The following is a 26,621-nucleotide window of genomic DNA, read 5'->3' on the forward strand; positions in this document are numbered from 1 at the left end:
AACCCTACCGGTGGGACTCGACCAAAGAGCGATGTCGAACTCCCCTATCCGACCCCTACAAACTGCCTGTCCGCATGAATGGGCATTTGCAAACTGTGGCTGGGAATATGCTGCACAAAACAACATTCTTCATTTCAGTGACTGCTTCACAGTGTATGTTCCGTACGGACCATCAGCTTTTCTGATTTGTGCAGGTGGGAACTCTCCCTGCAGTACATCTTACATTCGCAGAACTGTCCCGGCCTCGACCTCAGTTATTCACTGTCCTTCACACCCGCCCCCCGTGCCTGTTCTTGCTCCAGCACTACAGAGCCCTCTATTCCACAAACACAGACAGTCTTTGTACTTTTCTCTTTTTCCGCTCCCCATCCCTTCTGTCTAACCTGACCGCATCTAGCTGCCCTACCCTACCCCCATCTCATTCCTGTATGCACACACGAGCGGCACTTAACTGTCACACATTCCTACCCTGCTATCCTTCCAGTTACTTGCTCCAGCCTCTTCCTGACCCCCACCACGCAGATTGCTTCTCCCGTCATCTGCTGTTACTCGTAATCTGGCCACGGCAGCCAGTCAGTGGTGGTGTTTGTGTGTGAGCAGTCCCTTTGTTGTGCAACTGGACGTCTCCACTGCACGGTGGGTAGTAATCTACCCTTTTCACAATTGTCATTATTCCATCCTGGATTTGTACTTTTTTAATTTGTTCATTACATAGTTAAATTTACATTCCTGATCGAGAGCACTATTTTGTCATTGTAATCTGATATTTTCAAGTTTTCAGTACATTTGAAGTCAATAATAAGAACAGTATTCCAGGTCCTCTGTGCCAATGGAAATTCCATTAATTCCACAAGATTTTACTTTGCTAATGTATTAGTGTTGTTTGTAATGTCAACTGTTTTTTTTTAGGGCATATATGTCTGCCACATTAATAATGTCAGTGGTGTGTCAGCACGGTATCACACTGTTAATGTGTCCTTAAATGTAAGAAGTGATTATGAGGACAGCTGCCAGGTGATGTTGGCGTGCTGTTGCTGTTATTCATTGCATTAACATAATGGCATTAGGTGAAATCTTCATATTCGTATAAGTATAGGTTTCTGTGTTTTTTTTTCCCCCGTGCTTGCCATCATATCTGACAGATGTCCACTTGACAACTCCTCCCCCAGCACATCCAACTCTCTGTGGTTTGAAGGCACACTCGACAGCACAATGGCTTCGAAGTCTGAGTACAGTGGCAGATGCCACGTGGCCGGTGAAGATGTCAAACTGTATTGTGCAGGCATTGACGATTTGCCTGACGAGATACTGGTAACGATTTTCTCACACGTATCTTTCAGTGACCTAGTGGATGTGGTACAGAAAGTGTGCCACCGTTGGAGAAGGCTGTCACAAGAGATGGAGTTGTGGGCTGACAAGGATTACCATATAGGGTAAGAAACCTACTAATACATAGAATGTGAATTGTCCTGCTTTCAAAAAATACTGTTAGGTAATACCTTTATTTCTTATATTGTACAGTGACATGGGAAACTTTAGATTTGAACACACTGTTAGTTCAGCTTAGATCATTGGAGTATTCTGATTCTGTATTTAAAATGGACTTCATTTTAGTGTCCTGTAAAGGAGCTAAGATCTATTTTGTGTTTGATATATTTATTAGATTGAGTGTTTTATGTAAATGTGATTTTTCTTGTGTGTGATTGTGTGCATGTGCATACACTCTATTAATGAAAATTACTTCAGCATTAGACTTGTACTCTGTGTCACTTGTGCGTATAGTGACCTTTTTACCTTCAAAAGTGGAAACTCCAGTTTGGAATATGAACAGTTTAAGGGAAAGATAGATTTCTACATACTGTAAAGCTGACATTAAATTACAGACAGGCACAATTAAGACACTTGCACAACAGCTTTTGACTTTCTGGTCCGAGCTGCCGGAAACGGCAGTCGTGTGTGTGTGTGTGTCTTCTTCTGTCCCCCCCACCCCACCCCCCCCCCACCCCCCTGGAAGTAGCGATCTATCTTTTCCTCATACTGCTGATCTTTTTACTTTTCTTTCTTACTCTTTTACTTCTGTACATGAGCACATACTCATTCATTTTTTCTTGCCCTCATTTTTGTTCCGATGTTTTGGAAAATTCTGGTTGGTCAGGGGCGGACTGTGCAGCTCAAATATGTTCCTGCCCACTTCCAGTTACTACTTTTCACTAGACTGGAACAAAATGTGCAGCTTCCATCTAAAAAATTGTGAATTTTACAATCGCAGCTGTCTTTTATAGCTGCCGATGTGATTTCTGTTAAACAAAAATGGGGGTAATGAAGAATATGATTTAAACCCATCGATTTTGCTCAGTGTATCAAATAGTTTGGAGGCTGTGAAATTTGGTCACTCACTTTCTAATACACACAGTATAGAGATTCCTAGATGATTTTGGAATTATGGGCTGGGATGTCCTTATTATTAATGCCTCCAAACATATTAAAAACTTGAAAATATTTTAACTACTGTGAGCAACAGGGCTGTCATTGGGTTAGTAAATTAAACTGTGGTATGTTCAGTGCATAAATGTTGTGACCAAATTATTACCTCAATGTAGTTACCACAGTAGAGCATCTGGGGTAAATTAACAGTACGTACTTGCAGTGGTATATCACATTGCTAAAGAGTCTGAAAATGAAGCCATGTTGGCTTTGAAACCAGTAAAAAATAAATTAAAACAATGAACACAGCTGAATGGAAACAAAGCAGAAAATCTTTGTTATCTCTTTCTTGAAGGGTAAAAAGGTCTTAGAGAAAGTTAGTTGCTAGACACTTGTGGATTGACAGTAACTAATTCTGAGACGAGGAAACTAAAGCAGAAATGCTTAAATTTGGTACCAAACTATTCTTTTTTCCTTTTGCAGACAAAGATCCATGATTATTACCCTAGTTTTTCTCAGCACTGCAGAGATGAATAATGTACAGTGTGTGCCATTATTTATCCGATGACCACCTGCGTGTTGCAGTAGATGCCGGGCAGCGAGCACTCCGTTGCCTGGCAATTAGATGCTGTGTCGCCAGTCTATGGCTGTAGTACGACACGATTACATTTAAAATATAAGCAAATAAAATTTGTAGTCACTCATATCGTGCAAGGAGATGGTGGAACAACATGCCATTATTTTCCACACATTTCTGACATCTACTCAAGAAATTATTAATCACATGATGTAATTCTCTCTGAGATGATGAATTAATTTATTCACAGATGTTATCCCTGAGTTCCTCTATCGTGTGAGGATTTGTTGTGTGCACTTTGTCCTTAAGTGCACCCCACAAATAATAATCACTTGAAGTTAAATCACTACTTCACTGTTACTAATCAGTCTTTTACAGAACACATCGTGAATTGCGTGCAAAGAAACATTGGCCATATAAGCCCTTGCCGAATCCTGTTGAAAAAATGTGAAGCTTTGTTCTTTCACTCAGGTCATTAAATGGTCACAAAATGTTTTGCAGCAATTAATAAGATAATCTGGGCTATTATTCTGTGGTTGAAGGGATATCACTTTAAAACCACATCTGCAGAGCACATTTTTAAGGGGGATCGTAGCTTTGTCGAATGTGTGATTCACACCCCGGCTTGCTACTGACTATAGCAAAATTCAGCTTCCACGCAGTGGCGTGACATCACGTTTCAAATACTCGAGCGCAATTGGCCGTTGTCGACAGTCGTCATCCGCTGTTACTAGCGAAATCTCTTCAACCGCAGCATAATAGCTCAGGATATTTTATTACTTGTGACACTTCCCAGCTATGAAAGTTTACATGTTACAAAATGTTTTACACATATCTTTCACTTGTAACAGTGCCATTAAAAAAAATTGGGCCTGTTATTCTGTCACCACTAACTGTGCATCACACCCCTATTTTCTGATCACGAAGGGGTTTCTCACGAGGCACAACAGGTCTGTCTGTCTGTGCTCCAATGTCCACAACTTTGGGAATTAACATACCTGTGTAAATGGAACCAAGCCTCATCTGAAAACAGAACGAGGTAAGGACCTATTTCACCGTGAAGCACTCATTTTAAAATCCTTTCGCAAAACTTAACCCTGTGCGAAGGAAAATCGGGTCGAAGTTCTCGTACTACTGATACTTATAGGCCTTAGCCGAAGCGGCTTAGCACCTCTCTGTACAGAGGTGCACAATATTTGTGTTTGCTGTGAAAGATGTCTAAGAGACTTTTTAGGGGAATTTTCCAGGCAGTATGCGATGCGATCGAGATGAGCTCCTGTGAACACTGTGCCGTCATTTAGGCTTCTTCTCTCGACACTTCCCGTTTTAGGAAATTTATTCACTAATTTGTGAACTCGAACACCCGGAAACTTCTGCTCAAACAATCTCCGAACAGTAGGAGTGGACTCTGTTCACACGTACGAATTGTAAACAGACACTCATCGTGGGATTAAATAATTTGCTCTTGCCATTTTTGCTTTCACAAACTTTACTGTTACAGTCGTGATGGCTGTTTCACAGCTCGAATGACACTAGCCTACGAGGCGGGTACGTCCGTACGGCCTTCAGGTTAAAACCCACAGAAAAAGAGGGGCCGTACTGCGGGCCCGTGGGACAAATTTGACCGGCAGGTGCACCTTCTGTGGCCAGCCGGCAGTCCTCAGATAAGTGGAACATCCTGTATATTAGGATCTGTCACATTAAGAAACAACTGGTACACATTAAAATTGACAGAGGTGCCAGTGCCAGATGGAATCCCTATCAGCAGGAGTTGGATTATCCGTGCTTGTGACCGTAATGTACTTGAGATCACCTGAGCAAAATACCGTATCCTTTAATTGAAAGGAAGCGCAGGTTGCATCCGTCTACAGGAAGTTTAGCAGCAATGATCCCCAAAGCTACTGTCCAATGTCATTGACGTAGTACTGTTTCAGAATCTTATAACATATTCTGAGCTAAAATGTAATAAGGTATCTCAAACAGAAGGATTATCTCCGTGCCTGCCACTCGGCACAGATTCTCTAAACGTCGATCGTGTGAAACCCGATTCGCACTTTTCTCAGTGGCATCTCGAAAGCTGTTAATTTCCCGATCGGTAGGATTCGACACGTCATCGTGAGTGGAGAGTTATTAACAGAAGTAAAGGTTCTATATTAATGGCCTGGGAGACAATATGAATAGTTACCTTGCACTTTTCACAGATGATGTTTATCTATAATAAAGTACTGTTTGAAAAAAATCATAAATGTTTAGTAAAATCTTAATAAGACTTGATAGTGGTGCAACTTTCTTCAAATGTACAGAAATTTAAAATAATGTGCTTAATGAAACACACAAATGTGGTATCATAAGAATACAATATCAGTGAGTTGAACTAGAATCATTTAGCTTCTGCAGACACTTTTGTATAACTGTTTGTTATGATACGAAATGAAGTGACAATGAGCAGTTGCAGATAAAGCAGGTGTAAAACACCAGAAAAATGTAATCAGTTTACAAATCGAATTGCTCGCATTTTACTCAAACGAGTGGGTTCTGTGCGAAAGGGGACTGACAGGTGAATTAAAGAATACAAAGCAGAGAGATGCCAATGAACACGATTTTTTGGTGTACTATTTAGAATCCGATCCCTCTGCTTCAGTATTGTTGTCTTTTGCTGTCAATACATATTCATAATACTGTTGTTTCATATATTTCTATTTTTAATATAGTTAATAGTGACATTAATAACAACCACTTCTACCGACGAACGAAGTGACGCAGTGATGAGACACTGGATTCGTGTTTAGGATGACAGTTGTTCAAAACCCTTTCCAGCCATCTAAATTTAGGGCTGCCATTATTTCCTCAAATCTATTAATGCAAATACTGTGACGGTTCCTCCGAATGGGCACGGCCGATTTTCTTCCCCGTTCAGCTCCCGTTCGCATCTTCGGGAACCGCGTCTCCCCACACTCGGCCGGAGAAGCGGCACCCTTCTCGTTCCTCCGGCACTTACCACTGACAGAGCTGTTTCGGGAATCCTCTCCCCCGAAACTTACAGACCGGCGACCCGATGCCGACCGGGGGCCGAAAAACCGGCGACCGCAGGTTCCGGGGCTGCCGACTTCTCGTCCGTTCCTACATCCGTGGCAGATACGATCTTAAAACATTTTTGTCGACCACAAAAAAGTGCCGAAACGAAAAAGAAGAACTGTGTGGAAATGCTGCTCCGTCGGCACTAGAGGCACCAGACTTCCCCCACACTGCCAGACTCCCAACTGATGCCGGCCGACGTTTTTCAATCCCCACCAGTGTCGGTGACCCCGGACTGCGGCCCGTCCCCTTTACGCCTGACGAGGATGCGCCAAATGCGAAAATTCGTGAAAATGGTGTATAGTGCTATCACCTGCTAGAACTACAACTAATTCCCTCTTGTGCTGCAATGTGTGTCGCTCTCTTAGAAACACGTTTCACTCGTCACCGTTCTCCAACTCTGGAGGTTACTGTGCAGTCTGTCAGGATGGCGATAGTCCTGCTAGAGTATCAGACGAGGTACGTACATTGGCTCACACGGAGGTCGTAAGTGTGTGGGTTCCACTAGGGAGCAATAGTAGTGGATATTTATCTTTGGGCAGAGCACTTAAATACTCGAGCTGACTACCTCAATCAAAGAACCCCACCCCACCGCTTTTCACCCTTCTCGGGGATTTCGGTGTACACCGCTCCTTGCGGGGACGTAGTATGTCGTCTGGTAGTGCCTCTGATTGACTACTTCTTTCCAGTCTTCGTCCGTCTCTCCTCGGTGACAATTCTTTTATCCACCTCGGTGTAGCTCGTGGCACCTTCTCGGCTATCGACCTCGCGATCTCTTTCCCCTATCTGGTGGCTTCGTTACAGTGGTCGGTACACGGTAATCTTTGCACCGGTGACCGTTATTTGGCGATCCTGTCACTTCGTGTTCGCAGACCTGAGGATCAGTTACTCTAGCGGGCTCTTCGGAGAGCCGATCGGCAGTCGTCTACCTTTGCTGTCGCCTTCATTCTCTCTGTCGGATTGCACCGACGAGATTGTGTGTGACGTCTCCGGTGCGATCGCCCGTACGGCTGGTCTGCTTTTCCCCTTTCTACGGGCCCCACCGTCACTTACCGGTGCCCCGGTGGACGGAAATGGACCCGAGACATTGCAACAGCTACCGGGATTTTTGAAAGGCCCTGCGATGTATCGAGTGACATTCTTCACAGAACACCCCATTACATTTGAGTGGCTCCGTCATCAGTTCCGTACTCTAATTAAATAAGGTAAGGATTATTAGGAATGCTACATCTCCGCCTTGGGGAATGTGTGCCCATTCGTGCCAAATGTGAGCCGAGCTCAGTAGTCTACAGTGATCGACAACTGTTCCGGGTCGTCCGTGTTTCTACCGATCCGTCGGTTCTCGCTCGACACCTCGTAACCGCACACTTCTCCTCCTCCGTCGAGGTGGATTATACGGTGGACCTGTCACCGACTGGGAACTCCTTCAGGCTCTCGACTCGTGGTACGGTACGGTCCCAGGTCCCGATTCGAGTAATCCTCAGATGATCGGACATCAGCACGTTGCTCATAGAAGGCATCTACTCGTCGGCTTCAACCACGTTTGGCTAGAAAGTATTTTCCCTTCGCAGTGTCGAGAGAACATCGTAGCTCCAATTCTCGAGCCAGACGAGACCCTACGTTTATCGATTGCTGCCAACTGATTAGCGTCAGTACGTGAAAGGACGGTAGTCGGACAGTTACCATGTGTTGTTTTCCCCCAGTCATTGCAGTTACGAGGAGGGTCGACACACAATTAACCATTTGGTTGGATTGGAAATGGCAATCTGACAGGCTTTTTCTACATGCTACCACCTCATTACAGTCTTCTTTGACTTCCACAAAGTATATGACACTGCTTGGCACCATCATATTTAACTTACGCTCCATGACTGGGACTTCCAGGGCTCCCTAACAATTTTTGTTCCACAATTTGTCATGACTTGTTTGCTCAGTGCTTGGACATTCTTGCACAGCCCTGAGTTTTGGGTCTCCTCTTTGATGAACTGACACGGCTGCCTCATATTTGTTAACTAAAGACTAGCTGCACGAATATGCTTAACACTCTCCACTTTCCCACCCACACTACTTGGGGTGCAGATTGTGCGACTACACTCCGTACTTACTGAGCACCGGTCTCATCCTAACTCGGCTATTGTTGCCAATTTTATGGCTCAGCGGCACATTTGGATTTGAAATTATTGCCCCAGCCCATCTTCGTGGAGTAAGTTAGGCCGTTGGCGTCCTCCAGGTAAGTTCCTTAGAAAATCTCCTCACTGAGGTGGGGATATCACATCACCGATGTTGGCTGTACCGACACCAGCTCACTTACACAACAACCGTCCGACAGTTTCCTAATTGTAAAATTATCAAATTCTTTTTGAATACAAAGAGCATTGACTCTCTGACACCAACCAGTCCTACTGCTGGGACCTCTGCACAACCTCCTTAGAATGTATGCACAGTGTTTCATCCTCTTGGTTAGTACACAGTCTGCAAGTTAGGAGTGATCTACTTCGAGGCCCTAAAGTTTGTTGCCTCCATTACCTGTCAGTGCACTGGACTCGCATTCAGGAAGACATCGGTTCAAACCCGCGTACACCCATCCCGAGTTAGGTCTTCCGTGATTTCCCTAAATCGGTTCAAGTGAATGTTGGGATGGTTGCTTTGCAAGGGCACGTTCAACATTCTTCCCCATCCTTCCCTAATCTGGTGTAGTCCCCCTTAAAAAATAATAATAAAAAAAAACACTGGCAGCAAATGATGTACAACCATATCCCAGCCTACACACGATTTTAAAGTTGTCAGTGAAAATAATAATCTAGATGAACTGAAAGAAACAACTGAAAGGTTGGTGGGGGGACTGCATGTGATTCACAATTCATAAAAGTTCCTATTGGCAACCATCTCTTCTCACAGGTAGGAAAGAATTCAGAATGTAGAGTTGGCTATATTGACAAACATCTCAAACAGTCTTGCCAGTCGGATTTTCGTAGTACATTGAAATGCTGCTACATTCGAAGATGAACAATACGGAATTTGTATTTACTTCGTTGGATAATGTATTAAAATTGCAGTGGTCGAAACTCGGGGCAGAGAAAAAAGCTCGTCTTCTACCTTTTTTTTTTTACTGACTCAGAGGTTTTGGCGCCACTATTTATCTTTGTGCCTGCAAAGCATTCCTGTGTAGCGCTACATATATTCGATGGCAGAAGTTAGTTGTGGCAACACCTACCAACATTTTTCAGAACTTTCGCTTACTTTGCACTCGATTCTAAGCTGCAGGCGGTTTTTTGGATCACAAAAACCGGAAAAAAAGGGTGGCTTCGATTCGAGTAAATACATAATGCTGATAGTGATCAGCAGAGCCCTAAGTTTTGTGAAACAGGCTTTCCTTGGCTGGATTTGAATGTGTAGTGATTCAGGGAGCAGTCTCTGGCTGTTGATCAGTGTTACTCTTGTCACCCTGTGGTACATGTTATTTACGATATTCTACCTGGTGGGAATTTAAGGAGATGGGACCTGGATAAACTGAAAGAACCAGAGGGTGTACAGAGTTTCAGGGAGAGCATAATGGAACAATTGACAGGAATGGGAGAACGAAATAGAGTAGAAAAAGAATGGGTAACTTTGAGGGATGAAATAGTGAAGGCAGCAGAGGATCAAGTAGGTAAAAAGACGAGAGATAGTAGAAACCCTTGGGTAACAGAAGAAATATTGAATTTAATTGATGAAAGGAGAAAATATAAAAATGCAGCAAATGAAGCAGGCAAAAAGGAATACAAACATCTCAAATATGATATCGACAGGAAGTGCAAAATGGCTAAGCAGGGTTGGCTAGACGACAACTGTAAGGATGTAGAGGCTTATCTCACAAGGGGTAAGATAGATACTGCATATAGGAAAATTAAAGAGACCTTTGGAGAAAGGAGAACCACTTGCATGAATATCAACAGCTCAGATGGAAACCCAGTTCTAAGCAAAGAAGGGAAAGCAGAAAGGTGGAAGGAGTATATAGAGGGTCTATACAAGGGCGATGTACTTGAGGACAATATTATGGAATTGGAAGAGGATGTAGATGAAGATGAAATGGGAGATATGATACTGCGTGAAGAGTTTGACAGAGCACTGAAAGACCTGAGTCAAAACAAGGCCCCTGGAGTAGACAACATTCTATTAGAACTACCGACAGCCTTGGGAGAGCCAGTCCTGACCAAACTCTACCATCTGGTGAGCAAGATGTATGAGACAGGCGAAATACCCTCAGACTTCAAGAAGAATATAATAATTCGAATCCCAAAGAAAGCAGGTGTTGACAGATGTGAAAATTACTGAACTATCAGTTTAATAAGTCACAGCTGCAAAATACTAACGCGAATTCTTTACAGACGAATGGAAAAACTGGTTGAAGCTGACCTCGGGGAAGATCAGTTTGGATTCCGTAGAAATGTTGGAACACGTGAGGCAATACTGACCCTACGACTTATCTTAGAAGAAAGATTAAGGAAAGGCAAACCTACGTTTCTAGCATTTGTAGACTTAGAGAAAGCTTTTGACAATGTTAACTGGAATACTCTCTTTCAAATTCTGAAGGTGGCAGGGGTAAAATACAGGGAGCGAAAGGCTATTTACAATTTGTACAGAAACCAGATGGCAGTTATAAGAGTCGAGGGATATGAAAGGGAAGCAGTGGTTGGGAAAGGAGTGAGACAGGGTTGTAGCCTCTCCCTGTTGCTATTCAATCTGTATATTGAGCAAGCAGTAAAGGAAACAAAAGAAAAATTTGGAGTAGGTATTAAAATCCATGGAAAAGAAATAAAAACTTTGAGGTTCGCCGATGACATTGTAATTCTGTCAGAGACAGCAACGGACTTGGAAGAGCAGTTGAATGGAATGGACAGTGTCTTGAAAGGAGGGTATAAGATGAACATCAAGAAAAGCAAAATGAGGATAATGGAATGTAGTCGAATTAAGTCGGGTGATGCTGAGGGAATTAGATTAGGAAATGAGACACTTAAAGTAGTAAAGGAGTTTTCCTATTTGGGGAGCAAAGTAACTGAGGATGAGAAAAGTAGAGAGGATATAAAATGTAGGCCTAGACTGGCAATGGCAAGTAAAGCGTTTCTGAAGAAGAGAAATTTGTTAAGATCGAGTATAGATTTAAGTGTCAGGAAGTCGTTTCTGAAAGTATTTGTATGGAGTGTAGCCATGTATGGAAGTGAAACATGGACGACAAATAGTTTAGACAAGAAGGGAATAGAAGCTTTCGAAATGTGGTGCTACAGAAGAATGCTGAAGATTAGATGGGTAGATCACATAACTAATGAGGAGGTATTGAATAGAATTGGGGAGAAGAGGAGCTTGTGGCACTACTTGACTAGAAGAAGGGATCGGTTGGGAGGACACGTTCTGAGACATCGAGGGATCACAAATTTAGTATAGGAGGGCAGCGTGGAGGGTAAAAATCGTAGAGGGAGACCAAGAGATGAATACAGTAAGCAGATTCAGAAGGATGTAGGCTGCAGTACGTATTGGGAGATGAAGAAGCTTGCACAGGATAGAGTAGCATGGAGAGCTGCATCAAACTAGTCTCAGGACTGAAGACCACAACAACACAACTACCTGACCTTGATATTACTGCCTGCTCAGTTTTCTTTCCTTTACAAAAATGTGTAACCTATGTAGTCCACCTCCATACGTCACCTGAACGACAGTAGGCATGTTACATTCGAAGGTCCAAAGGCCAGTGCTACCTCCTCTGCCAGCTGCTTTGATCATCCCTCTCCTACTCAGCTTTAATCACTTTCAGATGCAGTTAGCCCTTTTTTTCTCCCACACCCTGTTTTACATTTTAGGAGTAGCACTCCGATGGAGTCAGGACCAAAAGTATTCCTTATCCTTGACACTATGTGCTGACAAAAGTACTGTTGAATAGGATTTCATGCTTCCGCCAGGATAATGGGTGCTTCTTCCCCTGTAACACTTTGACTGTAATGGATCTGGAGTGGCACAGCTGTTGAAAGTCACACATAGGGCTCTTGCTGACTGTCACCTGATGCCCCCCCCCCCCTCCCCCGCACTCCCCCACCCCCACGCAGCTACTGGTATGACTATTTCTCTCATCGTACTTTGTTATTGTCAGTGAAACTGACATTTTCAGCCTTCTATCTTTTACCGTCATCAATTTTCATGATAGAAGGACTTCTTTCCTTCGTAACTTTTAGTCCTTACTTGGGTTGGCAGTGGGTCAGGTGTGAGTGGGGTTCCTCTCACCACACAATCGGTGGGGAAACGTTTTCTGCACTCTGACCTGCATACTAGCCCATTTACCTCTTTACAGTGTTGTCTTCCCATGTATCATACATGACACCCCATTTTAAAATTTTTTTGTACATCCGAGAGTGCATATTCATCTCTGGAGCCAACAATGTCACAACCAGTACTTCATGCATAATGTGACTGGTAATTGTTGAAAATATTACGACTTTGGCAAGAGATGTCAGGTCAGCATGCGAGCCTTTGCCACACTACTAGGAGAAACGAAGGCAAATAAAATAGCATTTCTTCAGTTCGGAAACCCATTTACTATGTTTCTTTCAAATACACTCGTCTCGGTCAGAATAATGAAGTATCAGATTTGTTACTGACCATATAGCGGAGATGTCGAGTCGCAGATAGGCACAACAAAAAACAAAAAGATTTTCACACTTAAAGCTTTCAGCCAGTGGCCTTTGTCAACAACAACACACACACACAAACACACACACACACACACACACACACACACACACACACAGACTGCAGCCTCTGGCAACTGAAACCACACTGCGAGCAGCAGCAACAACACACACACACACACACACACACACACACACACACACACACAGACAGACTGCAGCCTCTGGCAACTGAAACCACACTGCGAGCAGCAGAACCAGTGCACGATGGGAGTGGCGACCGGGTGGGGGAAAGGAGGAAGAGGCTGGGGAGGCGAAGGGGAAGGGATAGTACGGTGGGGATGGCGAACGGTGAAGTGGTGCAGGTTAGGCGGTGGGCAGGGGAGAGTTGGGGAGACGGAGAGGGGAAGTGGCAGAAGAGGAGAGACATAGCGAGAAATAGGTAGGAAAAGGAAGACCGGGTGCAGTAGTGGAACGATGGCTCGTAGTTCCGGAATGCGAGCAGGGAACGGGCCGGACGGTCGAGGCCAGTCGTACGGTCTACGAGCTGAGCTGCAACCTCTGTGCTGCATTATACGTAGGCACGACAATCGACGAGCTGTCTGTCCACACGAATGGCCACCGACAGACTGTGGCCGAGAAACGAAGGGACGACCCCGTCGCTCGACACGCTGCCGAACACGACATCCTTCATTTCGACGACCGCTTCACAGCTCGTGCCGTACGGATCCGTCCCACCGATGCCAGCTTTTTCGAATTGCGCAGGTGGGAACTTTCTCCGCAATATATCCTACGTTCCGGTAACCCTCCCGGCCTCGACCTCCGTCAGTCGCTGTCCTCACCCGTCCGGCCCCTTCCCCGCTCCCATTCCGGCACACACAGCCGTCATTCCACCGGCACACCCACTCTTTTTTTTTATTATTTATTTTTTTCTCTATTTGTCTCTGTCTCTCCTTTTCTGCCACTTCCTCCCTCCCCCCCCCCCCCCCTGCTTTCCGCCCAACCTGCAGCACTTCACTGGCTCCACTTCCACCGTACTGTCCTTCCCTCTCCCCACCCCAGCCTCTTCCTCCTTTCCCCAGTGCAGTCGCCACTCCCATCGTGCTCTGGTGTGCTGCTGCCCGCAGTGTGGTTTTAGTTGCCAGAGGCTGCAGTCTGTGTGTGTGTGTTGACAAAAGCCATTGGACCAAAGCTTTAAATGTGAAAATCTTTCTGTTGTGCCTATCTGCGACTCAGCATCTCCGCTATACGGTGAGTATTAACTTTCCTTCTCATAATATTGTTACATTCCATCCTGGATTTTCTATTGTTTGAAAGTATCAGATTTCATACTTTGGTTCTTTAACAAGCCAATGTAAATAATATTCACAACAGAGGCTGGAGTCTTGCATTCACCCAGAACTTTCTGACTTTGGGTTTGGGGATACTGAAAAAAATTGGAAATAAATGTCAGATTGATTCATGAAAATAGTAACTCTTCTTGGGAAACTTCAGATGAGGAACCTCTTAGTTAGTTGCAGCAAGATTTTAAACCAGTAGGGAGAAGAAACGAATAAGATTCTTACAGATATATCAATGTGTAATTTAGAACTGTTGTAACATTTTTTTTTCTAAGAATGAGAAACTACATTGAGATAGTGGATTGTAGGAATTACAGATAGTTTTTTCTTTTCTGTCTCACAGATTTTCACCAACCCAGATTGTTGTAAGACAGCCAGTATTCAATGATATCTTCGGAAGACATTTGTACTTTTAAGACCGTCTGAGTGACTTTTTTGTAGCGAAGTTTGACGATTTAAGGGGTGTAGAATGTTCGGGAAAATGGTTATCCAATTTGAAAATGTTTTGTGCTCAAGGAGTAAGAATTCCTCGAATTTCGAGAAATAGATTATTCCTTCATCGAGTCGACCCGTAATTTGTTGTCGATAATGCTGTCCCGGCAGGGCAGACGGTCTGATCGATTCTGGAAAGTGAGGCCTGTGCTAAATATTGTTAGAGACTCTTGTTCCGAGACCCCCACCTCCTACAGATATTTGCACTGACAAACAAATGATCCCATCTCAGCAGTAGGCTCGAGAAGAAATATGCACAACTGTTATTATTTCGGAGTGGTTGTGGAACATCTACACACAAAAACTGATTCCCAAGTTGAGAGTGATTCCTGCAGAAAGGCGAAAACAGACGAAAGTGGCAGTATTATCATAAACAGCTGCAAGAAATGACTGTGTGAAGCATTTGCCTGAAAGTATTTTAAAAAACTAGAAACAGATCAAAGTGCCGACTAGCAGGCTGCAACTCATTGACATTTGTAAGATGTATGTCGTGTAAAATGATCCTTTGTTTTATTGCTTTGCACATGTGTGGCAGTTTTATAACTTACAAGCCAAAATGTCGTAATCACACAGTCCTTGTGGCCACAATATAAAATTTTTTTGAACGTGTGTCTCACTTTTCGTGTCTCAAATGCAATAAAAAGCTGTGTTTTGTTTTTGTGTCAATCTGTGTTTTGCTACGGATCTGAAGAGGTTACATTATTTCGGTTCTCTGGCATCGGCATTGCTTTCAGTGCGTCAGTTGTACAACTCGTACAAACTTCCACAGTTTAAGTTAAACTTGTGGCTGACGGCACTAACTACAGAAGACACATCTCTCGACTGATGGTCTGACGATCTCAGAGTTTAGTCCCTCGGCCCTTGCCGACGAGCCTGCCGCTGTAAGGGGTACCACTTGTGTAATATGTCCTCCTCCACCTCGTCAACTGTGCGAATCCGAGATCAGAAAACTAGCTGACAGTTGCCCGGATATTAGATACGAAACCTAATGTACAAGAAGAAACATGCAGTGCTATAAGTTGTAAATTTTGGTACCACTTTATATAGTGTACAGTGAAAGGGTACAGCATTAATTGCGGTAATTCAGCAGGCAAATTCTAGAGCACACGTCGGAATATTTGTGCGAGTGACTTTCTGTGTGGGAGAATTAGCTCCCTGTGTCATTCTGCATTAATGTGAATTAGTTGCACTTCAAGTGACACCCGTGCAGGAGGAACACAAAAAACAACAACGACAACAACATTTGTCCGAATCAGAACCACATACGAGCACTTTGCAAAAGTACCCAGGTACTACTGTTTTTACCACAACAATAAAAGTAAAAAATATTATTGCTGTGTCCTATAATCACATGATAGTTACTACAGTACCACATAATGACCTTAATAGAGGCGTTATTAATTTATGTGCAGTGTGACTGAAATGAGTGTAAAGCAGAAGCCGCATGGCGGAGACGTGACGGTACCTGAAGTAGGAAGGACAGGCCACATAACAGCCCATTTGACACAATATTATTGTAATAACATTTGTTAGGTGACTTGCCCTCCCTACTTTAGGCACAGGCACACCTCTGCCACGTGACTTTTATGGGCGCCCGTCGATTTGGTATCACTGGTCCACACCCACGGCTCGCAGTGCTCTCGTACATTGCCTGTGCTTGCTACCCGTTGGAATTTTTGATGTTCTGTCGGGTTGGTAATCGTCCAGTTCAGGCGCTACTGGTAACTCGAATCCAAATGTTTGGAGATCGTGTATTTTAATGACCCACTGTTAAATTAGTTACACGTATACACCTGAGGATGCGATTAAATCGTAGCAAAACCGGTGTGTACGAGCCCGGGATAAGAGAACTTCTGAAAGCTTGTCTGGCTCCCAAAAAGTTTGTTAGATGATTTTTAATAGTTTTAAAAATATTTTATCTTATATCTAGGTTGTGGATGGACAAACTGTAGAATTATAGGTAAAAGTGGAAAGAATTATGGAAATTACTATAATGTCTATTTTACTTAATGACCTTAAAATGTTTGTACACATGCTTTGAAATTTGGTGCATCTCTAGGAATGGCAGTATGTGGAACTTTTAGTGTCGTGTCTGAGCAGATATTTCGCCTCACGAGGTTGCTGCAGTTGCCATCCCACCTCGGAAGATGCGTACTTTTCTTCGATAGAGCTCACTTCGTGTAAATAAAAATAACAGCCCCACACAATATTCTGCAGTCTTGTCTGTGACATCTTATTTTTCAGTTGTTAGTACCACCTGTTTGTAGGAAGACGTAGGGTTAGACAAGTCCTCTAGAGTGGTATGTACCGTGACAGTTTAAACTAGGGATTCGTAACACTGATGTAAGAGAGTGAAATGAAAGCAGAAAAAGAAAAGTACCATAACGTATCCTTCCTTTCTGTTGCCATGTGAAGAAAACAGTGGTTTTGAAATTAAATGTCGGTGTTGATCCGCCGTTTTTATGATCGTGCTTGTAATGTTTTGTTTTTCTGTCTGTTAACTTCTGGCTTCATGTGGAACATAACTTAGATTATAGAAGTTAAAATAGGCTGCTACAGTGTTGACATACTGTCTCTACTACATGTCGGAGATACTATTCGGGAATGAACTGTCAGCATATTACTATGTGACAGGATCCCGAGCCATTGCAACTCGAAGAACTGTAAGGGTAGTGTGACAGAGCTGGAGGCAATACAGATCTTCCAAAATGCCCCAAACCTGTGTAAAGTATGCATACGGCACGATGTCAGCCCCCGTCTCTTCCGTACGCTCTCTGAAAAATGCCGAAGACACAAAGAGCTGCGCTTGCGTAGCACTCAGAAGCATAGCTACTCGGTAAGTATTTTATTCTTTAGATGAAGTGTTGATATTTATACTGTAGGTTACCCTTTTTTTCTTTTAAGTATCTGCGGACAAGAAACCTGCAAATGGTTACACAATGCCACCATTCACATCTTGGGAGATGTAAAACTTATTTTGCAGGCCTTCATTACAGCTGTAATTTTCTGCCTAAATTTTGGTCTCCTGCTGAGAGGGAGGCATCATAGGAGATAGTGGGCAAATACTGTGTCAAAGTACTGAAATGTTTGTGGTTTAAAAATGGGTCACTTTACAATTTCTACTAGCAAAGTTTTTAACATATTTATTTTTAAAATTGGTATTTCAGAGAATTTGGCTGTTAGTGTCCATAACCACTGTCAACCCCTCAGCTGGAGGCAAGGCTGCAGCCTAACACGTTACTGTCACGACACTCCTGCTCATTTCTACTGTACACTGTGGTAAGTGTTCTAATCAGACAGAAAGCCAAATTTCTCGTTATAGCCGAGCAACCGGCGAGTGGTACGTGGCGGAGAACGGAGATACGGAGCCACGGGCGGGTAAGTCGCCGGAGGTATCGCTGACGACAAATGGACAGGACATACGAACGGTAGCGGAAGACAGACACCACGAACGACCGGGACACGACACTACACGAGGCGAGCGAGCGAGAACTGGGGATAAACACGGTGAGACGACGACGGTGCAGGAACACTCCAAATGACGACGTTACGTACGCGGAAATGGAACACGGTACGGCCGAGATGCACGAGCGAACTACGGCGAGTAACAGACTGCCGGGGTAGCACCGCGTGGCCACCTAAATACGTAACCGCGGGAAACGCTATCGGCCACAGACTTCACCTGCTACGGAGAGTGGTGCACTCGCACGGCGAGGGCGAGCCGGATCGCAGAAACCCCCCGTCGGTGTCCCGGTCCGTACCCTCTGGCACGCGTTAGACTTCCGCATCTACCCCCTCGGGGGCTCGGCACTCGTTTGCCGAGTACGATCCTGGCCACCCTGGGGTTCCCGAGCCGGAGACCGGTAAGTGTCGTCAGCCCTCCGTCACTGTAAGCTCCGGGCACGCTTTAGCGACCACCGAACTGTACGGCGGTGGAATGTCGTGTGTTTTGGAGAACGGGGATCTCGGCTTCACTGCCCGGACTCCGACGAAGGTACACACCTGTGTAAAAAAAAACTCAGCCTCGAGGTGTGCTACCCGGTGATGAGGTGAATGGCTATTAAAGTGAAACAGTCGCTAGTGCCCGACCTCTGGGGCACCTGCCACCCACCAGCTATATAAGGCTTGCTCAGACACGCAGGGTTCTGCCTGGGTCAACAGTTATTTCCCTGACATCTCGTGGGATCCCTATAGAATGGGCTCACCGAACTACTACTACTACTACTGACGGGATGGGTGTACCGTCAGGTAGTACTCGCACCGACTCCTCAAAGACAGCTAGACTGGTCAGTCCTCCCGAAAAGGAGCCTCAGAGTCATAGAGTCATAGTAATAGGGCATTAGTGTGCCATAACATTTTCATTGTATTCAAGCGAATAGGTGGAACCTTTGAGAAGATCTCACCTTTCTGTATTTACATGGCATTGGAAGGTATTGTGGGGGGTCTCCAAAAAGTGTCAAACGACTTCATAATGGAACACGTCTAGTTGAAACTGCTACTTCAAACCAAATGTCAAAGCTTCTGGGATATAAGGACTGAGGTGGCTACCCACTCAAAGCAGTGATGCGTAGTAAGGGTGTGGTTACCTGCTCCAATATAATGGAGATGGACCCTGCAGAGTTATGTGAAGAATGGAAAAATATGGGTGTCACCGAAGTGCAGAACTATATGAAGAGAGTCAGTGGGAAATTAGAAAAATCGGCAACATTTATTGTAATGTTTAGTACTCCAGAAGTACCTGAATATATCCTTGCAGTCTGTATCTGTCTTAAGGTTTGCTCGTCTGTTCCTAACCCGATGCGATGCTACAAATGTCAAAGTTTTAGTCGTACCGTAATGGGATGTAATGGGAAGGCTACGTGTGACGATTGTGGAGGCTCAGCTCACGAATCTGGCAATTCTTGTACACTTCCTGCAAAGTGTGTAAACTGTTCCGGGGATCGCCCAGTGTGGAACAGAAAGTGTGAGGTTTATAACGAGGAAAGGAAAATTCGGGAGTTGAAAGTAACGAGATGTGTGCCGTATGAAGCTGAAAGAGCTTTCGAAGCTATGCGATCACCAGTTTTTGCCACTTCTTTTGCATCGGTCCTTAAGATGCCGATCGCTAAGTGCGATGCGTCCACACAAACTCGGACCACAGATTCACATATGAGCACGTGCACTTCTGGATGTACCTGTGGCGGAAACGCCCCACTTCAAACTGACTTAGTTTGGAAGCTATCAGCAATAGGCTTACCCTCTAAGCCACATTCCACTACCCGACGTCAGAAGCCAACTGAGCCGTCCGTGCAACCCAGGCGACCACCTCCTCCCGTCAGTAAAGACTGACGTCCTTCGAAAAATAGTTTTAAGTCCCAGGAAGCGATAGTTAAACCTTCAGATCGACGAGCTCTCTCCTTATTTGACGGGGACTGTGCTCTCGAGGATACGGACTTCCAATTGGAGGAACCAGAGGGCAAGGAACCGGCTAATGTTCCCCCCGACCTCCCCGGTAAACCACTGCCTCTGAGGGAGAAAGACGAGAACGACCGTCACCGACCGATGGCTTCCACAGGGACTTCTGTGTTGCAGTGGAATTTGAATGGATGTTGCTCACATTTGGAAGCATTGCAGCTACTGGTCCAGGAGAAACCGTTCTGCATCTGCTTACAAGAAATGCATCTTAAAGTCAGTGACACACCTGCATTACTGGGCTATCACGCATACGGGAAGGACGATACTACTCGAGACGGGGCTAGAGGCAGAACGGCTGTTCTCATCGATGACAGATGCCACTCCTCTCCTGTCCTCCTCACAGCGACCGTGCGAGCAATTGCTGTGAAAGTTCTTGCACCCTTTAATATCACAGTGTGTTCTGTGTACTTCCCCATAATGAGGCTTTGGATGCAGATTTACTGGCAGAACTCTTCCGGGCACTCCCACGCCCATTCCTCCTCGTGGGGTACTTCAGTGCACACAGTGTGCTGTGGGCTCGGTGACCACTTGCTCGCGGGGTTCAGACGATCGAGCAACTTGTCCGTTCTGAGAATATCTGCCTTCTGAACGCAGCTCAGATAACACATTTTTCCACAGCGTCAGGGTCTTTTTCGGCCATTGACCTTTGTTTGTGTTCCCCAGCAATTGCAGACTCAGTTTAGTGGCAAGTGGCTCCGTATTTACATTCTGGTGACCACTTTCCAGTGTGGACCCATCTGCCGACTAGGACAGTGGCCCACAGGAGACCACAAAGATGGACAATTCGAAGGGCAAATTAGTTACAGTGCAGTCGGCAGGCTATTTTTGAACTCCGGGATTTTGCACTGGAGGCAGTGGCCCGTATCACTTTTGAGATCCGGCAGGATGCCGCAGACTCCGTCCTCGGGTCTAGTAACCTTAGACGGTGACCTGTACCTTGGTGGAATGGTGACTATTGACTGGCAATTGGGGCCAGAAAAGAGCTCTGCAGAACTTCAAACACTGTCCGACTATAGACAATCTTCACTCCTTCAGATCTGCAAGAGCACGTGCGAGGCGAGTGATAAGAGCGGAAGAGGGCTTCCTGGAGGGAATTCACAACTTCCATTAAGCGGTCCATTTCCACTGCGCAAGTTTGGGAATTGATAAGACGGATGTCAGGCGAGGGTAGTACACGTCCCCTTACGGCCTTGTCGAGTCGTGGGATCTTGGTGGACTTGCGGAAGACGTTGCTCAGGTTTTAGCTGAACACTTCTTTACTGTTACTACATCATCCGTACAAACTCCTGCTCGTCAGGTGTTCCGTAGGACTGCAGAGATGAGGAATCTCAATTTCTTCTCGTGTAATGAGGAAGCTTGCAACCTTCCATTCTCCATGTGGGAACTGCAATTAGCTTTGTCTACGACCAGACACACTGCTCCAGGACCTTATTTATAAATAATTTTATTCAATTTGGTGTCATTAGAAAGGCAAAAGGACCAACTATATCACTAAACTATAAAAATGCAGCAACTGTGCATATAAATCTGTAATTAAAGTCATTTCTCAAATTTTTTTTACGAACTTCATGAATTTTTTTCGTCAAAATCACAAGTTTCACCATTTTAAATTTTGTCTCAAAGAATTCCTATTGCCATACATTTCAACATAAAAAGAATCAGAAGGGTGTTTGTTCTGTTTAATCATTTAAAACAGAAAGAACATAAATAATAATATACACATTTCGTTTTGTGACTCTTACCGAGTGGTCACAAATGATGATCAGTTCTCATAAAACAAATTCTAAAAAGCATTCATTCTTTCACAAGTTTTCAATGGACAATATTAAGTCTCATTCAAAAGTATATAAACGGTGAGTACTTGTTGTTGTACTAGGAACATGGAAAGTCATTAAAATGTTTTCATTAGGTATCCAGCAAACATCAGTGTGACGTGGACACGAATAACTTGCAGAAGAGCCACTTGGACTCATGAACTTGACTTTTGCATCTCTGTGTTCTTCACTTATCTCTAGAATTTTTCCAAGCCACCACCGGTTATCGTAGATAGTTGCGACAAATTTTTCCTCTTTAATTGTGTTAGAGGCCATGTTTTGAATTCCAAGAAGGACTTGAATGAATTTAGTAGATGATGAAGCATCCTTTATCAGCAACTTTTTTTCATTCAGTAACTTGAAAGAAACTACACTTTTCCAGCCGACAGCGTAAGCCTGGCCTCCGGGGCACGAAACAATGTTCCGAGGTTTTGCAAATGCTCGTGGTGTGGAAGGCCAGTGACCTGAGGTGTCATCGAGATAATTGACACAGTCCGAGATGAACTGTGTGAGCTGCTCCAGGTACTTCTGGAAAATGGTCGGCACTGAGGAAATACCAAATGGAAGGCGCTCGTATTTATATAATCTGAAAGGCGTGTTGATGACAAATGTCCTGTGATTCCTCATCTAAGGGTAAGGGGTCACCCGAGCATACACTTTTCACAGGCTCGATGGTGCCAGCAGCCTGCAGGAAATCCAGCTCTCGCTTGACAGCCGGACACGAGACCACCGAATGGGTTGAGCTCGAAAGAACTGTGGCCGAGCATCTGTCCGGAGAGCGACGTGTGCCTGTAAGTTCGAAGCGTGCAGTGTGAAAGCATCGAGTCCAAAAATGTTTGGAGCCGAGGGACAGTCGACCACCGGTAGGGTCAGGAGCCGGGGAACGTGATTATAGGTGGCCGGGACTGAAAACTGCCCACAGAGACGGGATAGAAGCGTCACCGTATGCGACCAATTGCTGAGAGGTGGGAGACAGCTCCAGGGAACCCAGGCACGTGTACGTTGCCAGACTGATCGAGGAGACGGTGGACCCCGTATCGACCTGGAAACACACGACGATGTTAAAAATGCGGAGCGTGAGGAACGACTTTCACATCGGTGGTGTTTCCAGCAGGACGATTGCAGCCTGCGCACGGTATTCTGATGCCCCACGGGTGAGGGGCGGGAGCGGGTCGAGCGGCTGTGACAGACAGATCGGAGATGGCCATATTCCTGATGGAGCGTGCACGTCTTCCAGCAACGGGGTCAGTCTGCACGAGAGATGGTGGAAAAGGAGTGCAGGTGAGACGGAAGTGATCCACGCGACTGTCGACGAGGAGCAATTGGCACCTCCGAAGCCGTAGAGACGTCGGTCGAGGAGTCGTCTCTCTCTGGGATGTACCACGTCGACAGCACGAGGGACGTGCCCACAGGGAGGATTCTACCTGTGGCTTCACCACGAGATGCTCATTCGCCATTTGTGCAATTTCAAAGGAGTGGGCTATGTGCAGAATGTCTTCCGGTGAGGGGTCGTAGAGTTTCGGCGCAGCTGTCCGGACCTAGGGATCGGGTGCCAGTCGAGCGACAACATCGCGAATTAGGGAGTCTGCGTATGATGCCTCGTGATGCCGATTCGTGCAAGTGAAGTAGCATTTGCAGATGAGACCCTGGCGGTCCGTGACTCGAGAACGGTATAACTGCGGGGCCTTTACGGTACCGGAAGAACTCGAGCCGAGATGCCACGACACTGTATCGCCGGAAATAGTAGTTAATCGGCAACACGCACATCTCGTCAAAGGAAAGAGCCACGGGGTTCGCTGTAGGGAGTCATACTTGACCTGAAATGCTGTGAAATGTTTCAGAAGATGCAAGTAAGTTTGTCAGTCATCCTTAGTGTCGTTAAAGGGCGGAAACGATGACGGAAATGGGGAAGCGTCAGAAACCGGGACACCCGGGAGCTGGTGCAGTATGGTGCCCCCCTGCTGTGACTGTCCGTCAGCAACTGCGAGGATTGCCGTAAGACGTCTTAACTGATGCTGCTGCTGCTGCTGCACGAGCTGCTGCTGTTGGTGCTGGAGACAGATGAACTTAGCCTCCGTGCTATCGAACCTTTTACCTCGTTGGCAATGTTGTAGATGCGCGACCAGTGAGTGGTGCACGGTGGAGAATGGAGACGCGAAACTGTCAGGCGGGGGAGCCACTAGAGGTATCCCTAACAGTGAACAGACGGGACAGACGAACAAGTAGCGGACGACAGACACCGCGACCGACCGGGACACGAGGCGAGGGAAGCGAGCGAGAACTGGGGATAAACGTGGCGAGACAACAACAGTGCAGGAACACTCCGAACAATGACTGTATGTACGAGAAAGTGGAAAGCAGTACGGCTGAGATGTACACGTGAACTACGACAAGTACCGGACTGCCGGGACAGTGCCGTGTGGCCGCCTAAATACGTGACTGGGAAATGCGATTGGTAGTGGGTATCCCGTACCCTCTGTTACGATTTCAACTTCTGCACCTGCTGACACTGGATTTCTAAATATAATATCAGATGAGTGTGAATAAAATCATTTATACTGATTTGTAATTTAGGTTTTACAATAGGGAGTTTATGTAGTGCCTGTAAAATTAGCAATTGCTAAAGAAATGACACCTGATTTGTATTTCTTTAGTTTCTTAAGAGCCCGCAGAGGTGTGAAATGCTGCAATACAGGATAGTTTATTTTCAGTTTTCTTGTAACCTACAATATCTACTGACTAATGACTTTTTAAGAACAGAATTATTAGTAAACAGCAGAAGACCTTAACTTTTGCTGAAAGACATCGTATATCTGTGAAGTTTTTATTGCAACTCCTGTCACATGAATGAATATGAAATGTAGGAAACTTGTATGGGATGCAACATCTACCCCAATTTAACATACCAAATAAGCCACCGAGCTGACGAGAGAACCACGCAAAAATCATAATAAGACATCAAAAACAATAAAACAGTTTGCCAATACAGAAGAAACCAATCCTGTAAGTGTTGCTACACTTAAATTGTGAACATAAAGAATGTTAAATTCGTTTGCTTTCGAACGAAAAGTAATTAAAGTTACAAAAACATTCGTGCATTCGAAAGCGGAGTGAAATGTAACAAAATATGAGTAGTTGGACGCCGTGTAAAACTGTTGTGTGTTGAGGAAAGTGTCTATTGTAATAAGAACAGGTAACAGAAATTAAGCTTCTCGCGCATGAATAATTTATTTACATTGACTTGCTTCCAGCAGAGTAAGCTGCAGTTTCACACACATTCGAAAGTATTTCTTTGTGAATAGGTTGTAGCTTATGTCACTGAATCAGTGACATTATTTTACTATCATTCATGTGTACTGACAATGTACAAATGTTTGGAATGCAAAAATACAGAAACTATTTCATTAAGTAAGTAGAAAAATAGTCACAATCTTACAGCTGGATCGCTCGCAGCTAGGGGCGGTAGGTTCGTTCAGACTGTCTGATAGCAAAAATATTAACAGCAGTGAGTATTGTGATTGTGTGTGTTACACTGTGACAAAACAGGAACGGTGCCTCAAGTCCAGAAAAGCACGATCTGGGATGCGTGAAGAAATTATGGGTCACCAAATTGGCGTTTAGGAAGTTGCAGGAATTTCTCTCTACTAAAAGTCATTACTGTTAAGTTGAGGCTGCGTATTATCGTGCTGGAAAGTAATAGAAAACAGATTCCAGTTTAAACAGTGGGTAGCTATAGAGCTGACTCTCTCCTCTGCTATTGTTCAAAAATAGTTCAAAGAAAAGTGCACATTCCTAGTTTACGTCACTATGTACGTGCAACTAGGAAATAGATGAGAATAAAAGTCATTCCTTACGTGCTCGCCTCGCTCCTCGATGACTTTTTTGCTTGCCGAAAATTGTGGCTTGCCGAAATTAGCATTATCGTATCTCGGCAGTACGACTGGGCTCCATTGTAAAATGTCACTGCTGTGAGATACTATTTCTGAGGCTGTCTGTTTCCATCTCTCATACAGTAATTTATAATAGTTCCACATTACAGTACAAGTCAAACCTGCAACAACCGTTGACACCAACTACTTCTCGTCCCACACATCTTGTGACTTTTCAGTTCAACTGCTTCTGCCGTAACTGACCAACAATTGCTTCTTACACAAATCACCGAGAGCAAAGGTACAAGAAGTCGCAGTTCAGGATCTTATGATACACTGACCTCGACCATCCGAAGAATTTCACACCCGATTAAATATTTCTTTTACAAATGGTGTCAAGTTGTTACTCGTAATACATTATAAAATGACATTGATTGTGTCAGATATGATTATAATTTTGAATTAAATTAGAAGTATGAAAAATAATTATACTTTCTAAAAAATAAAGCTTGTTAACGTTCATGGATTATTTCTTTTTATGAAAAATATAAGACTAAGCTGTGTTATCTTAAATACAATAAATATATAAAGTTAAGACTTTAATATCGTTGGATCACGTCATGAATCGCGCGCGCGCGCGTGTGTGTGTGTGTGTGTGTGTGTGTGTGTGTGTGTGTGTGTGTGTGTGTGTGTGTGTAATTTTTAGGGGGTGGGGTGTCATGGTACTGGCTGCAACTGAATCTTGTTTGTAGTCACTGTGAGTATTGTCTTTTTCTTTCTGCCATTTTTCCTCTGCTTAAAAATAACCCTGGTGGATGTTAGTAGCCAAAATGACCAGAAATAGGTTGCTGTCTTGCCAGGTGTTTTGAATGAAACACAGCTTACAGGTTGCTAATTACAGGTATCTATGGCAAACCTAC

At 44.5% G+C, this 26,621-nt stretch overlaps 1 protein-coding gene across 1 annotated transcript in view; it reads left to right on the forward strand.

Moving 5' to 3' along the window:
• Positions 1–1,025: 1,025 nt before the first annotated feature.
• The window catches only part of LOC126215292 (uncharacterized), an 85,976-nt gene continuing 60,380 nt past the window's right edge, over positions 1,026–26,621 (forward strand). The window contains exons 1-2 of the mRNA XM_049941978.1: positions 1,026–1,433; positions 17,199–17,400. Coding sequence (XP_049797935.1) covers positions 1,213–1,433; positions 17,199–17,400 — 423 coding nt within the window. The 5' untranslated portion in view covers positions 1,026–1,212. The remainder of the gene's footprint in view (positions 1,434–17,198; positions 17,401–26,621) is intronic.

The sequence above is a fragment of the Schistocerca nitens genome, chromosome 12 (assembly GCF_023898315.1).
Source record: "Schistocerca nitens isolate TAMUIC-IGC-003100 chromosome 12, iqSchNite1.1, whole genome shotgun sequence".
In the NCBI taxonomy this organism is placed as follows: Eukaryota; Metazoa; Arthropoda; class Insecta; order Orthoptera; family Acrididae; genus Schistocerca; species Schistocerca nitens.